Source organism: Bos javanicus, chromosome 13 (genome assembly GCF_032452875.1).
Source record: "Bos javanicus breed banteng chromosome 13, ARS-OSU_banteng_1.0, whole genome shotgun sequence".
Taxonomy (NCBI): Eukaryota; Metazoa; Chordata; class Mammalia; order Artiodactyla; family Bovidae; genus Bos; species Bos javanicus.
Genome location: NC_083880.1, coordinates 40,140,819 through 40,157,279, shown reverse-complemented (window position 1 = coordinate 40,157,279; position 16,461 = coordinate 40,140,819). Strand labels below are relative to the sequence as shown.

The following is a 16,461-nucleotide window of genomic DNA, read 5'->3' as shown; positions in this document are numbered from 1 at the left end:
CTTCACTTTCACTTTTCACTTTCATGCACTGGAGAAGGAAATGGCAACCCACTCCAGTATTCTTGCCTGGAGAACCCCAGGGATGGCAGAGCCTGGTGGGCTGCCGTCTATGTGGTCGCACAGAGTCGGACACGACTGAAGCGACTTAGCAGCAGCAGAAGCAGCAGATTACTTATGACTAAAGTAATGAGACATCTTTGTGTCATGAAACTTAAAAATATTTACATTTTATAATTGTTCTTAAATTTAATTTGGAAACTTCTATGTGAAATTTCAAGTATGGTTATTATGCATTGTTAAAATACTGAAATAGAGACATTTGGGAAAAGGGGCCTGGGTTTTCACTTTGCATTCTGTTGCCCTCTCTTGGTCAGTGATGATTTTTTTTTTTTTACACAAGACAAAATGTGACTTCTTTCATAATAATTCCTTTTTCAATTTTAAATTATTTAGAGACTAAGCCTAAACTATTTTAAACTATTAAAGTTTAAAAATGTACATTCATTCAAGAAGTGCACATTCTCAGTATGGAGTTAATATGTATGTGTGTATGTGTGTGTGTTTAACAGAGAACAGTGCAAGGGGTAGGTCAGATGTCCAGACACATGATGTGGAACAGACACCCATGAGGACCACTGTGGGCTGGGTGACTCTTACCTGAAAATGCCTTTGTTTTGCTTTTATTTCTGAAGTACATTTTTATGGGTGTCAAATTCTACTTTAGCAGCTGTTTTCTTTCTGCACATTAAATATTTTGTTCCATTGTTTCTTGGCTTTCATTGTTTCTTTGAGAAGTTATGTCAAGTCATGTGGTTATTCTTTTGGCGGAAATGTGTCTTTTCCCCTCTGGCTCCTTTTAAGATTTTCAGGTTGTCTTTGGTTCTCAGCAGTCTTAGTGTAATATACTTTGAAAGTATCCTGCTTGTGTTTCTTTGTGATTCTTGAATCTGTGAATTGATACGTTTTATCAGTTTTGGCAAAATTCTTAGTAATTCTTTCTTCAAATATTGTTTCTGCCACTTTTTACTAATTCTTTCCTTCTGTATCTCTGGGCATGGAAAAGAACCTTTTCCTTGCGTTTTCTGTCTTACATGTCTTACAGTGGAACCAGTGTGTTTCTTGTCTCAGTGTGCTTCATTCTGGATATTTTCATCTGATTTTTCTTCCAGTTTTCTCTTCAGCTACATCCAGCCTATTGTCAGCCATTTTCACTGGATTTTTAATTTTGCTTATTTTATTTTTCAATTTCACGTGGATCTTTTTCTGATGCTTTAGCTCTCCTATATGTTTAAATTATTATTTATTTTTATTGTGGTTTTGCTAATGTTGACTTCTTTTTGCATGCTTCTGACTTTTTAATTAATATGCTGCATATCGTATTAACTAGACCATGTGAATAATTTTGGTGGTACTATGATCTATAATTTTGTTTTCCTCCAGAAAGAATTTATATTAATACTTGCTTTCTGGGAGAAAGGTAATGTTGTATAACTTGATATTGAATTTTAGTTACATAGTTGTCTACATTTGGATTCTGATCGCATTAAATCAGGATTCTTATATGCCAATGTGTAAGGGGATTCTTTAATGTTGTTAAGTTCACAGAGGGAATTCCCTGGCCATCCAGTGGTCAGGACTCTACTCTTCCGCTGTAGGGGGCATGGGTTTGATCTTTGGTTGGGGAAATAAAATCCCACAAGTTGTGCCCTGCAGCCAAAAAGAAAAAGTTTGCAAAAGTGTGTACAGTGCTACAGCCAGCCAGTTGGACAACTGACTCTCAAAAAAGGAAGAGAGGGAGAGAGGAAGGAGGGAAGGAAGGAAAAGGGAAAAAGAAAAAGGAAAGAGAAAGCAAAAAAACAAAACAAAACACACAAAGAAAAAAAAAGCCCTGGTTAAAGTTAAATTTGCCAACTTCTGTGGTGTCACTGCTCCCACTGTGGTGGACTCAAGTCACCAAGATGATGTCATTGAATGTGAACTCGGGAAGAGACGTGACAACTGGCTATACTATTATGTGTATTATTGTGTCATCTGTTGCTGATTCATTGGTATGCATTTTAGTTATTTTATGCAATAATTGTTCAGAATATAGAAGTTATTTTAACATTGCACTAAGTTTTCTGGCCCAGTTATACATTGTCTATTTTCCTCCCCAGTTTGGTGTGCACAAAAACATGTGGCCCTGTGTAATCTGTTTCAGAAGAGAGTCTGAGATTGGTGATAGCCCATGGAAATGTCTGTTGGACTCATTGTTGACCCAAACTTGTGCTAAAGGGAGTTTCTCTTATCATTTTAGGCATTTTTGTTGCCTTCGTGCGACATAGCCGTAACCAGAAAAGTAGTTCAAGTGTACAGAAAGTGGATCCTGCAGGACAAACCTGTGTTCATGGAGGAACCAGACATAAAAGAAGCTGCCCAAGAAGATGCTGAAAAATTAGGATATTCAGAGACTGATAACAAGCAGGTAATATTTCATCACTTGTGGTCTGAGTTGGCAGCATCTTATTTTAGCAAAATCTTCCTGCTCAGTCAGGGGCCATAGTCAGTGTGACACAGGCAGACTGTTTCTTTGTTGTCAACTCTGATGCGCTCAGGGAGGCTGCTTCTGTGCTGTCTCCAGGGTCCTCTGCCACCACCTAACCTCAGGCTCGGCCACATATCACAGAAGAGTCTTTGAAAAAGCCAGTATATTTTGCATGTCTCTATTGAAGACTAAAAGTGTCACTGCCTTACTACTGACATGCTTAAATAAATAGTATTCACTAAACTGGGCTTCCCAAGTGGTGCTAGTAGTAAAGAACCTACCGGCCAATGGAGGAAGCGTAAGAGACGCGGGTTTGATCCCTGCATTGGGGAGATCCCCTGGAGAAGGGCACGGCAACCCACTCCAGTATTCTTGCCTGGTGAATCCCATGGACAGAGGAGCCTGGAGGGTTACAGTCCATGGGGTTGCAAAGAATCAGACACAACTGAAGTGACTGAGCACGCATGCAGGCATTTGTTAAACTAAATTTAGAACGTTTGGGCAGACTTTCCTTGGGCGGCAGTCCGTACCAGCAGCAGTCTAACACGACACATTTGAAAGGACAAACCCAATGTGCAGCCTCCACCGGGAGCCTTGTTGCAGGGCTAGGTGGTGTCCTTGGACAGGGGTGCTGGCAAGGTGGACCTTTCATTCCACGTTAGATAAAGATACAGATGGGATAAGTCCAAAACGACAGGGTGGGCCCCTGCTTGACGCACGGAAGAAACTTAGGTTGTACATAGATTTCTGGCGTGTTATTTTGACATCCAGTCTGAGATTTATTTCTAAAAGTGAATGTTGTCATGGCAATTGACACCAAACATTAAAAAAATACTTATAACCAAAGGTATATCACTTTTCAATATCTATATTAATTCCACAATTTGATTTTTTTCAATATTGGTGAAATCATTTTAACAACTAGTCATGAGGTCAAAGCAAATCAACAGTCCTGTTCATTCAGTCACTGGACAAGCAGTATCTATTTCTTTAGCACATACTGAGCACTCAGTACTATTTTAGGTGATGGATGTACGATGGTGAACACAGTGGAAAAGAGGCGTGCATGTAAAACGTGTAATCTCATGAATTCTCATGAGCGTAAGGAATTAAATACGTGACCTGTTCTTCTCCCACTCTGCTGACTGACTGTTGTCTTCCAAAGACCTCTTCTGAAGGTTCCGGTCACAAGCGGTCTTCCAGTTGGGGACGGTCTTACTCCTTCACCAGTGCCATGAGCAGAGGGTGTGTGATGGAAGAGGAGAATAAGAACGTGAAGGCTGGGGCCCAGGCAATGCTGCAGGTACACGCAGGCCGCAGATGGGAGGGCCCCCAGCAGATTTCAGTTTGAATGTTTTGTTTATTGGGGTAATGTCATTATAAAGCTTGGTGATCTTCTTAGCTATGCATGAGTAAACAGCCCTTAAATTCTCATCCTTAATTTACTTCCTGATTACCCACCTTCAATTTGTAAAGTTTTTTTTTTTTTTTTTAGTCAAAGGAGACATCTGAACTGGTTACAGTTTTCTGAAAGGGGTTGTTATACAGTGAATGCAAAATGACTGAGATTTAAGCTCAATGACAGATTAAAAAAAAAATGACTGAGATAAAAAAGTAGAGTTACCAGCTGAGCCACAAGGGAAGCCCTACCTTAGAGAAGGGAATGGCGACCCACTCCAGTATTCTTGCCTGGAGAATCCCATGGACAGAGGAGCCTGGCAGGCTACGGTCCATGGGGTTGCAAGGAGTTAGACACAACTGAGCACAGAGTTTCCTGGATTCTAATTTGTAAGAGAAGCTTGGTGATTATGTAATAAGTTATATGCATCTTAAAAATTGCCTGTTTATGAAGAATACTGATTAATGCAGTGATTTTTAAACATTTATCTGAATAAATATATGAAGTAGCACCAATGCTATTTGGGAACATTGGAAAGAGCAACTTTGCCTATCACTCAGTCTCCCCAGACTTGGAGACTTTATCTCAAAAATAGGGATTGGGGCTTTATCTCTCGGGTCCCATCCAGTTTGAAGGTTGTCAGAAGTATAAGTGAAAACACAGGGTCACTCTCTTTCCCCCGCTCCCTGGCCTTCCACCCTCCTTCCCATATCTACATTCAGCTGTCCAGTTAAGCCTCCCACGCAAAGGCCAGGCTTAGGGTCTGGGGAAGGCACTCATGGGTGTGGCGTGCATGGTACCCAGTTTTCAGTGATGCTGTGTTTATCATCTGTCTCTTGAGAGGATTCCTTATCATGGGATCCTTTTGGTTTTCAAGTTAATTAGCAGTTTCATATACTGTAATTATGGGCCTTCCCTGGTAGCTCAGCTGGTAAAGAATCTGCCTGCAGTGCAGTAGACCTGGTTTAGTTCCTGGGTCTGGAAGATCCCCCACAGAAGGGATAAGCTACCTACACCAGTATTCTTGGGCTTCCCTGGTGGCTCAGATGGTAAAGAATCCGTCTGCAATGCAGGAGACCTGGGTTCGATCCCTGGGTTGGGAAGATCCCCTGGAGGAGGGCATGGCAACCCACTCCAGTGTTCTTGCCTGGAGAATCCTGTGGACAGAGGAGCCTGGCAGCCTACAGTCCGTGGGGTCACAAAGAGCTGGACACGACTGAGTGACTAAGCACAGCATACAGCACATACTGTAACTAATGAATTTTCTCCTTTTTCATTGAAATTTGGCAAATAATCTGAAATTCGCTTTTAAAAAATCAAGATGATTTTACTTGAATAGCTTCAGAGAACGTTGGCTCAGCTCATCAGCGTCACTTGTGCACCCATTAGAGGACGCTCTCAGGAGTCCCTGTCCTGCCCCTTCCTTCCAGCTCACTGCCCAGTTGCCATGGTTAGCCATCCCACAGTCAGCCCATAGGGTTGCAAGTGCCTATTTTTACCCTGAGTTCAAGTGAGTTATTTGTTTTCTAGAAGAAGTTATATCTATTTATATGAACCAGGAAAAATATTTTGACTTGATTATATAGCTCTACAGCTTTAAAATTTTTTTCCGTTTGGATTTAAACAGCTGTTTTTGTTCTCATTTCATCAAGTACTTTGGTCCTTGACTTGGTTAATTAGCAAAAAGCAGCCAAGTGGAGGTTTGATAAGATGAGACTGTTTTATAGTTGCTTTGACAAGTACAATTTGGATATATTAGTTTTGTTGATTTTTTTTTTCTAACTGATACTAACATGGTAATAAATACTCAAGGAGCTGGCATTTTTTTAAAAGACTTTTTTTATGTGGACCATTTTTTAAAAAGTCTTTATTGAATTTGTTATAATATTGCCTCTTTTAAAAAATATTTTGTTTTTTTTTACCTCAAGGCATGTGGGATCTTAGCTCCCCAACCAGGGATTGAACCCACACCCCCTGCATTAGAAAGCGAAGTCTTAACTAGTAGACTACCATGGAAGTCCCTAGCTTGCATTTTTGATATTTTTTTAAAAAATAAAATAAAAGAAGTATACTATATGAAGACTCCTCACTTTGGAATTTGCAAAGGTTTAAAATTCAATCAAGAAGCCAAGTACATGAATTAAAAAGGATCTGTATTGCAATATACCATCTATGGTACACTTAAAAAAAAAAAAAACATTGTCACTCAAACTGCTATAGTTTGTTAGTCTAAAGGTTCTTTGCTTTCTTTTTTCTTAACTTGAAGGCTAGTAAATTCTTCACAATTGCTGCTATCATCTGTTATCAGCTGTTATAGTGCTTATTTTGTGATTCTTCCTAGAAGATTGAGACATGATACATTTTTAATCTCACATAAAATAGTCACAGAGGCTGCCAACATTTTAGTTTGCCCTCTTGACTTTTGAGTGTGTTCATTTCCTCTGGTTAGTTTGTGCATCTGTTTTGAGATGTCGTATTAAATGGATTTCATCCAAAGTGAGCCAGCTCTGCTTGTCCCCAGATCCTTGGTGTTTGTGCTGTTGAACAGAAAGAATCAAGAGGGACTGTAGCTCTAGAAGGGAGAGAGGATCCATCCTCGTCACCGAGTTGACAGCTCAGAATGTCCTGACTCGAGGGTTCAGGGTGTCATCCACGTAAACGATAGCACATTGCTCTGTTGCAGCAGAGCAGTGGCTCCCTACAGGGCAGCCTGGACCCCTGCTTCTCCCAGTTCTCTACTGATGGTTCAGTTCAGTTGCTCAGTTGTGTCTGACTCTTTGAAACCCCACAGACCGCAGTATGCCAAGCCTCCCTGTCCATCACCAACTCCTGGAGCTTGCTCAAACTCATGTCCATTGAGTTGGTGATGCCATTCAACCATCTCATCCTCTGTCATTCCCTTCTCCTCCTGCCTTCAATCTTTCCCAGCATCAGGGTCTTTTCAAATGAGTCAGCTCTTCGCATCACTGTTGGTATAGGACAGGAAACTTGTTTCCTAAAGGTATGAGGCAGAGCACAGGGTGCTTGGTGGACTACCTATATTTTTTTGATGTCTCAGTTTTTATCCTAAGATTCCCTTGAGTTTTGTATTCTGTGGCATTACGTGTTTCTCATATTGGAAATACATGTTCCTGGAAGATGGGCAGTGTTGGCCATGTGCTTTTGCCCACTTGCTGGCTGCCCCTTGGGTGGCACTGGCTGCCTCCTGTCAGCAAGGCCTTCAAGTCAGCAAAGGTGGAGACTCAGCGAGAATCAGGTCATTTTTTCCAGCCACTGTCTGACCACTGTGCCCCTGCCTTCCCTGCCCACCCGCCCCCCTACCCACCCATACTCCACCAGGAATACTTACCCACAGATGATGTTCCTGTCTTCAGTTCAGTTCAGTTCAGTCGCTCAGTTGTGTCTGACTCTTTGCGACCCCATGAATCGCAGCACGCCAGGCCTCCCTGTCCATCACCAACTCTCAGAGTTCACTCAGACTCACGTCCATCGAGTCAGTGATGCTATCCAGCCATCTCATCCTCTGTCATCCCCTTCTCCTCCTGCCCCCAATCCCTCCCAGCATCAGGGTCTTTTCCAATGAGTCAACTCTTCGCATGAGGTGGCCAAAGTAGTGGAGTTTCAGCTTTAGCATCATTCCTTCCAAAGAAATCCCAGGGCTGATCTTCTTCAGAATGGACTGGTTGGATCTCCTTGCAGTCCAAGGGACTCTCAAGAGTCTTCTCCAACGCCACAGTTCAAAAGCATCAATTCTTCAGTGCTCGGCTTTCTTCACAGTCCAACTCTCACATCCATACATGACCACTGGAAAAACCATAGCCTTGACTAGACAGACCTTTGTTGGCAAAGTAATGTCTCTGCTTTTGAATATGCTATCTAGGTTGGTCATAACTTTCCTTCCAAGGAGTAAGCATCTTTTAGTTTCATGGCTGCAGTCACCATCTGCAGTGATTTTGGAGCCCCAAAAAATAAAGTCTGACACTGTTTCCACTGTTTCCCCATCTATTTCCCATGAAGTGATGGGACCTGTCTTAGAGGATGTCAAAAAGAAATCTCCAGAAGCCTTTCTACCTCAAATGTTTCCAAAGTTGCAATATTAATGTGTGTGTGTGCTTAGTTGTGTACAACTCTTTGTGACCCATGGACTGTAGCCCGCCAGGCTCCTCTATCCATGGGATTTCCCAGGCACGAATACTGGAGTGGGTAGCCATTCTCTTCTTCAGGGGAAATTCCACACCCAAGGATCAAACCTGTGTCTCCTGCATTGGCAGGTGGATTCTCTACTGCTGAGCCACCTGGGAAGGCCCTAAGTGATAGCTGTTATTTTTCTGGTCTTTCAGATGTCAGTATTAAATCGATTCTAAGGGGTGAACTGTGTGTTCTAAGGGGTGAACTGAGGCTTTCCGGGTGGCACAGTGGTAAAGAATCCATCCACCTGCCAATGCACTAGATACAAGAGACGTGAGTTTGATCCCTGGGTCAGTAAGATCCCTTAGAGAAAGAAATGACAACCCACGCCAGTGTTCTTGCCTGGGAAATTCCATGGACAGAGGAGCCTTGGGGGTTACAGTCCATGGAGTTGCAAGAGTCAGACACTACTGAGCACACACACACCAAAATCTGTTTACTTGTATTTTCTCACATAACGCTTGTTGGTTTTAAGGTATTTCTGACAAATGCTGCAAACGTCTTTTTGCTGGAGCCTTGTGTGGAGGTTCCCATGCTCTTGAAGGAGCAAGTTGATGCCTGCAAAGCTGTTCTGATTATCTTTAGGCGCATGATAATGGAGCTGACAATGAATAAAACGACCTGGTGAGTGTATTTTCAATTAATTAATATCGTAAAACAGATGTTTCTGTTTTCAACGTAATGATTAAAAATGTGAAAGCCTCCACTTATTAAATAGGTTTACAAAGTGAACCATGAGATGATAATCAGTCTTCTGTAACATTTCAGTGAATTATGAAGGTAAGTATCCAGTACTTTGGTAGTTCATTTGTTTTCATTATTGGTTTTTTTTTTTTAATCTCAAATTAAGAGTAAGCAATCCTATGACATAATAGTAGATTCTTGCATTTTAACCTGTCATCAAGCAAGTTTTGTCCAAAAGCGGTAACTGGTGGTTAATGATATCATAATCCATAATCCCGGGAGCATTGGCTAATCACTCCAAAACGCTTTTAAGCTGATTTTATTGCTGTAAAGTTGAAGTTCTAAATTCATTTTGGGAAAATGATGGTTTTAAGTGATCCATCGTCAGAGGGCACTGAAATGCAGTGGTGTCGTGAAATGTGCTCACGTGAAGTGTTTCCTTCCTGCTTGCTGGTTTTTTGTTTGGTGTCTTTGTGTTGATGATACCCCAGAGGTAAGCAGTGCATGAGAGTTTCCTGTGATGGGCGTCTGTGCATCCCTCCAGCCCATGGGGTGCTCCCAGGGTTCTCAGTTCAGACAGTAGCCTCGGAGCCCATCACCCCTTCCTCTTCCCTCCTGTGTGAGGAGGGTAGCCTCGTAGTAATACTTCTGCTTCTCCAGTCCAGTCCTTGCAAGTCCCTCCCACCCAAGCAGTGGCCCCCCCCCCACCTGCCTGGCCGCTGTCAGCATCCTCCCTACAGTCAGACCCTCGGGGGCACCTGCCCCCGAGAAGTGCTCGGGGTCCCCATTTCCAGCCTATGGTCTAGATGGTGGAGCCGGCGCTCAGGGAGCCATGGGAGGGTCTGTCTGGGGAAATCACAGGGATGCAGCAGGACTGAGCCAGCAGGACCTCCGGGGTATCAGGTCTGGCCCTTCTCTTTCTCAGGTGAGGAGGGGGTGGGCCCGGAGGAAGCAGACTGGGCAGAACATTCACAAATTCAGGAACCCCCAGCATCAAAAAAGGATCATTCGAAGCTGTACCTTCTGGGGTCATCTTTCCCAGACTTTTAAACCGAGAAGCCATCATTAAAACATTACAGGGGTGAGCAAGGCGATTTTAACAAGAGTTCACAGCTGTGTCAGTGATGAACGTATGAGCGACGCTGACAGCTTTTGGCTGAAATGCCTGCCCCTTCCACCAACTGTATCAAGTGTTTCTGATGCCTTTCTTTCCTTTGAAAACTCTTATGAGTTCTGTGTACCAGTGTCAGTAATATTTTGGTATTTTTGACCATCTTTTTGAGGGTGAAAATTCTAGAAAATGAAACAACTCTCTGTTTGTTTAATAATTCAGAGATTTCCAGGTAAAAGTATTTAAAAAATCAAAATATTGGTATAGATTAAAATACTCACCAAGAAAAAAGTCCTCAGAGCATAGCCTGGAACGTGATTGATTCCCCCAGCAGCAGACCCTCCTGTGTGTTGAAGCACCAGACAAGCCCTGAATTCCCTCCCTCCCTTCTTTCATCCGTTAAATAACTTGGGTGCTTTCTCCTCTGAGGATGGAGGGTGAACTCGACGAACCGGGTCCCTGCCCTTTGAGGGGCCTCGGTTCTCATGGGCCTGAGAGATGTGAGGAACCCAGGGGCCAGGTCAAGCAGGTCCAGCAGTGGAGCTGGGGTGGGCAGCCTGGAGGCTGGGGAGGCCTCTCTGAGTGGGGCCAGGAAGGAAGAGCATCCCCACGGGGAGGAACTGCAGGTCGCAGGCCTGGTGGATCCAGGCAGGACGAGACAGCAGCCAGTGTGGTGAGGTGGATGCTGGGCAGTAGGTGGATGGGAGGGAGCAGCCAGTGCCCAGGGCCCTCGGGCTGCAGGGAGGCTCCTGCCACCTCCGCTTGTATGTGAGAATGTGACGCCACCCAATGTACGTGTGTGCCACAGGAAGGAGAGACAGCGCGGGGAGCCCAGCCTCTGTGGCCCAGAGCAGGCTGTAGCCTGGGAGGTGCTGAGAAGTGACTCCGAAAGCGGGGACAGCTTGTATGGGGCTGGGCAGGTGTGCAAAGAGATGAGGATGAAGTAGAAAACGAAGAGACAGGAAGAGCTACCCCCCCACCGCCACCCTCCCCAGCCCACCTCTGCCAGTGTTTCACAAAACACAGAGGAGCAAGCAAAAGTCAGAGCTGTGACCAAAGAATTTGCCAAACCAGAGGTCGTTTTGCACCCCCATTCTCTTCCAGGAGACTCTGTGTGGGAATGTTGTGGTTCCCAAGTTTTCTCAGGTTCAGAGGTTAAACCTGTCCCCTTGTCCGTGTCCCCCTAAGCCTCCGTCAGGACTCTGTTGTTGATAGCAGTGACTGGGACTGGGGTTTTATTGGAAAGTTACTATTTTTCTTGTTCTCAGTTTGCCGGATGGTATGGATGGGGCTCTTTTTCTTTCACTTGAGCATCACAGAAGGCACACAGCCCTCCAGCTGTGACAAGGCCGTGGGGACCCTGGACAGGGTGGGCCACCGGCTGTCCCCAGCCCTGCAGCGTTTCTTCCCTCGTCCTCCTCAAAGTTGCCAGCTGTTCCAGGCATGTGTGCATAGGCCCGCCTGACCCCAGAGCTCTTCTCCCGAGCTTGCAAGATCCCTGGATTAGGGGCCTGGTGGGCAGGCTCAGTGGGGGTGCCTACAGAGACTGGGATGGGAGTCAGACAGGGTCACCCACAGGAGGGCAGGAGACCCTAGAGTAGCAGAATGGGATCCAGCACGGTGTTCATAGAAAACACTGTTTCGACATGCAGGAACGTGAGAGCGGTCTAAAGGAACCGAGATTTGAGATCTCATTATCCGACCTGGACCGATTCTTGGTTTTATTGCTGATGAGCACAAAGTTCCAAGGATGAACAAGTGATTCATGCACAAGACCTTGAACAAGTAGTTAAAGGGACCTGGTGATTTCTGTCCCTTATGCAGAAGATAACCTGTTCTCTGTTTCCATGGCATCTGGGGAAACACATGAAGGATGTAACTCAGCTGTAAGAGAAAAACGCCCTCTGGCTGTGCGAGAGAATTTGTCACCATATCACAGAGTTGAGCCATAAAGAAAGCTGAGTGCCAAAGAATTGATGCTTTTGAACTCTGGTGCTGGAGAAGACTCTTGAGAGTCCCTTGGACTGAAAGGAGATCCAACCAGTAAATCCTGAAGAAAATCAACCCTGAATATTCATTGGAAGGACTGATGCTGAAGCTGAAGCTCCAATACTTTGGCAACCTGATGTGAAGAATTGACTCGTTGGAAAAGACCCTGATGCTGGGAAGGATTGAGGGCAGGAGGAGAAGGGGACGGCAAAGGATGAGATGGTTGGATGGCATCATGGACTCAATGGACGTGAGTTTGAGCAAACTCTGGGAGTTGGTGAAGGACCAGCAAGCCTGGTGTGCTGCAGTCCACGGGGTCGTGAAGACACAAATGAGTGACTGAACAACAACAAAGGGCTCAGGATAAATGACTCCATGATATAGAAAGGAAATATATGGGCTTTCTTCCCTGAAGACTGCTGCCTATGCAGAGTTCTATCTTGGGAAGCCTGGCAGGCTGTAGTCCATAGGATCAGGAAAACACGATTTAGTGACTGAACAACAGCTATCACAATGGGAGGTGTTATTTCCTGTCCCTAGTGTTTTATACTCTTTAAAGACCTTTCACATAAAACCCCTTCTCCATAGAGCGCTGTGATGGAGGTGTGGTGACCACAGTCTTCAGCGGTAGAGGGGGGCAGCGCTGTGCACAGAGTTGGGGTCTTCCAGGCAGAAAGCTCCATGGCCTGAGCACCTAGTGATGACCCTTCCCAACCCTCCTTCCTACCTGTGGGAGTGCTGTGGGGCTTGGCCACCTGACACTGCCAGCTGCAGACCTCCCCAGAAAGTCCACATTATTTTCCATCACAATAGTCAGACTTCTCAGGTTAGGTAAAATCATGGATGTGAAAATGTAAGAGTGCTGCTTAAGTTCATCTAAGCACAGCTCTCCACTGAGTGCCTTCAAGGGGCCGATACAGCTGGAGAAACAGCCTCACCCCCGTTTTTACAAGGGGAGGGAGTCAGGCTGGGGTGAGACCCTTGTGGTCCTGTCTGTTGATTTGGGCATAGGAGATATACTTGTTGAACCATGGTAACATAAAGTAGTTTATTTTGATAAGTATGGTGTTCATTCTGTAATTGGCATTCAGATACTTTTGAATTCACTTCAGTTGAGTTCAGTCTCTCAGTCATGTCCAATTCTTGGCGACCCCATGGACTGCAGCACGCCAGGCTTCCCTGTCCATCACCAACTCCTGGAGCCTATTCAGACTCATGTCCATCGTGTTGGTGATGCCATCCAACCATCTCATCCTCTGTCATCCCTTTTTCCTCCTGCCTTTAACCTTTCCCAGAATCAGGGTCTTTTCCAATGAGTTGGTTCTTTGCATCAAGTGGCCGACGTATTGGAGTTTCAGCTTCAGCATCAGTCCTTCCAATGAATATTCAGGACTGATATCATTTAGGATGGACTGGTTGGATCTCCTTGCAGTCCAAGGGACTCTCAAGAGTCTTCTCCAACACCACAATTCAAAAGCATCAATTCTTCAGTGCTCAGGGTTTTTTATACTTTTGAATAACACGTGATTATCCATTTTGCTGAATTCTTACAAGAATTTCTTGTACCTATACATGTAAGTGCTTTGGAGGTGTGATTAATAACATGAGTTTTTATTTTGGGTGCCCCAGGGAACAGATGTTGCAAATACTGCTCAGGATAACAGAAGCTGTCATGCAGAAGCCAAAGGATAAACAAATCAAGGACTTGTTTGCCCAGAGCTTGGCAGGGTTACTGTTTAGGGTAAGTCTTTTTGTTTTTTTAATTAAAACACTGCAAATGTAAGAAATGAATTGGATTTTTTCAGCAAATCAGTTTTAATCATTGAGAATTTCAAGAGTAAAATTGGACTGCCTTTAAAAAGTTTCTAGAAATTTAACTAGAAAATTTCCTTCTTGAATGTTCTCTTGAGGGTTGTAATCAGTCTTTATGGTTAGTGCTGGGCCTTTAGGCCTTCCCACCTCTCTGCCATCTGCTTCCTCTTTTGATTTCCTTAAGGTTACTAGAAGTTAGGAAGACAACAAGTGCTGATAGTCTTGGTCTCAGGCCAGGTAGATTTGAAGAGGTGCAGGATGGACAGAGCACGGGTGTGTGGATAGGATGGGAGATGTTAAGATAGGAATGCAGTTGTGAGGGCTGTCGGTGTGCTTAGCGATTGTGTTTAAAGCCTCAGGACTGAGTGGGATCACCTGGGAAGAGGGGATGTGTCAGAGAAAGAAGGCCATCTCCCTGATGGTGGAGGTGAAGGATGGTGTCTACAGGACGTGCACGTGGGCCACCAGGGAGCAGATAGAAAGGTCTGGAAGCCAGCAGAGATGTCTGGGCTAAACAGTGAGCAGATGGCCCTGGAGCCACGAGAATGGGGACCAAGACCCAGGTGGAAGGTGGGCTGGCAGAGGATGGAGTGAGTGTGGAACATGGATGAGTGTGGAAGATAGATGAGTGCAGACAGTTCTTTTAATAAATTTGCTTCAAAAGGGGAAGAAAGGGCTGTAGCTCGAGGGGGCATCAGGGTTCACAGGATTCAAGGTAACTTTGTGAGGTTTTTTGGTTTTTTTTTTTTTTTTTTTTTTTTGCGATAAGTAAGGATTGGATCATGTTTCCATGCTTATGGGTAGGAGCTGGGGAAGTTGGATGGGCAGGGGGTCAAGGTAACGTGGGGTTAACAGAAGTACAGAGGTTGAGGAGGAGGCTGGGAGCAGGGTGGGGGGCATGCCTGGTAGAGCAGGGCCCCCTTGGTGCCCGTCCAGCATCCAGGGGAGGAGCTGAGAAGACTGGGGCCTGGTGGGCAGAGGGTCTGCATGAGTCATCTGCTGCAAGTCAGGCAGGAGCTGGGGCAGGTGGAGGTTTACCTGTGGGAGAGGTCCCTGCAGAGATGGGGGCAAGAGTGTCTCAGAAGACAGAACAGGCTCCCCAGGTCCCGCCAGGACCAGCCTCAGATACTAGCATCGTTTTGAATCAGTATCTTTGTTCAAAATGATAACTGATTTCACAGTAGCTCAAGTCTTGATTGCCATTGACCAGATGCATTTTCAGAAATTAAACTCAATACCCAAAACACTTTTTACTTTAAAATTCTACTTCAGTTCAGTTTAGTCGCTCAGTCGTGTCTGACTCTTTGTGACCCCATGAATCCCAGCACGCCAGGCCTCCCTGTCCATCACCAACTCCTGGAGTTTACTCAAACTCATGTCCATCGAGTCGGTAATGCCATCTCATCCTCTGTTGTCCCCTTCTCCTTCTGCCCCCAATCCCTCCCAGCATCAGAGTCTTTTCCAATGAGTCAACTTTTCGCATGAGGTGGCCAAAGTACTGGAGTTTCAGCTTTAGCACTAGTCCTTCCAATGAACACCCAGGACTGACCTCCTTTAGAATGGACTGATTGGATCTCCTTGCAGTCCAAGGGACTCTCAAGAGTCTTCTCCTGCACCACAGTTCAAAAGCATCAATTCTTTGGCGCTTGGCTTTCTTCACAGTCCAACTCTCACATCCATACATGACCACTGGAAAAACCATAGCCTTGACTAGATGGACCTTTGTTGGCAAAGTAATGTCTCTGCTTTTTAATATGCTGTCTAGGTTGGTCATAACTTTCCTTCCAAGGAGTAAGCATCTTTTAATTTCATGGCTGCAGTCACCATCTGCAGTGATTTTGGAACCCAAAATAATAAAGTCTGCCACTGTTTCCACTGTTTCCCCATCTATTTGCCATGAAGTGATGGGACTGGATGCCATGATCTTTGTTTTCTGAATGTTGAGCTTTAAGCCAACTTTTTCACTCTCCTCTTTCACTTTCACCATACTAATAGTAATTTTAAGTATTTTGTCAAAAGCACACTTCTTCCAAGTGACAATTGAATTCTTTCATCGATCCATCATTTTCAGACGCTCATAGTGGCCTGGATCCGAGCAAACCTCTGTGTGTACGTCTCCCGGGAGCTCTGGGACGACTTTCTCGGGGTGCTCTCCTCCCTCACGGACTGGGAGGAGCTGATCCATGAATGGGCCAGCATCATGGACTCCTTGACGGCTGTGCTGGCCAGGACTGTGTACGGAGTTGAGATGACCAATCTACCTCTGGACAAGTTAAGTGAACAGAAGGAAAAGAAACAGCGAGGCAAAGGTATTCCATCTCTGGCCCCTCTGGTGACCCCAGGTGTCTGAGCTGAGTGTATGCATGCATGCTAAGTCGCTCCAGTCGTGTCCTACTCTTTCCGACCCTATGGACTGTAGCCCGCCAGGCCCCTTTGTCCAAGGGATTCCCCAGGCAAGAATACTGATGTGGGTTGCCATGCCCTCCTCCAGGGGATCTTCCTGACCAAGGGATCGAACCCACGTCTCCATGTCTCCTGCATTGCCAGGCGGGTTCTTTACCACTAGCACCACCTGGGAAGTCCGAGGCTGAGTAGGAGTGTATATTAAACTCCAGGCAGTCATTGCATGGAATTGCATCAGCTGAACCAATGGTGTCTTTTTAACAGTGGCATTCAGTCACATATCCTAGCTCTGTGTCCCCTTCCTAAGGATGATAGATGGATGCAGGGGCTGTGGGGGAAGGAGGAGGGAGG

General features: G+C 45.1%; 1 protein-coding gene across 5 annotated transcripts in view; it reads left to right on the top strand.

Annotated features, from left to right (window-relative positions):
• The window catches only part of RALGAPA2 (Ral GTPase activating protein catalytic subunit alpha 2), a 279,065-nt gene that overhangs the window by 85,708 nt on the left and 176,896 nt on the right, over positions 1-16,461 (top strand). For all 5 annotated transcript variants that reach the window (XM_061436379.1, XM_061436376.1, XM_061436378.1 and 2 more), the window contains exons 11-15: positions 2,297-2,464; positions 3,690-3,827; positions 8,587-8,735; positions 13,525-13,636; positions 15,779-16,016. In XM_061436379.1, coding sequence (XP_061292363.1) covers positions 2,297-2,464; positions 3,690-3,827; positions 8,587-8,735; positions 13,525-13,636; positions 15,779-16,016 — 805 coding nt within the window. The remainder of the gene's footprint in view (positions 1-2,296; positions 2,465-3,689; positions 3,828-8,586; positions 8,736-13,524; positions 13,637-15,778; positions 16,017-16,461) is intronic.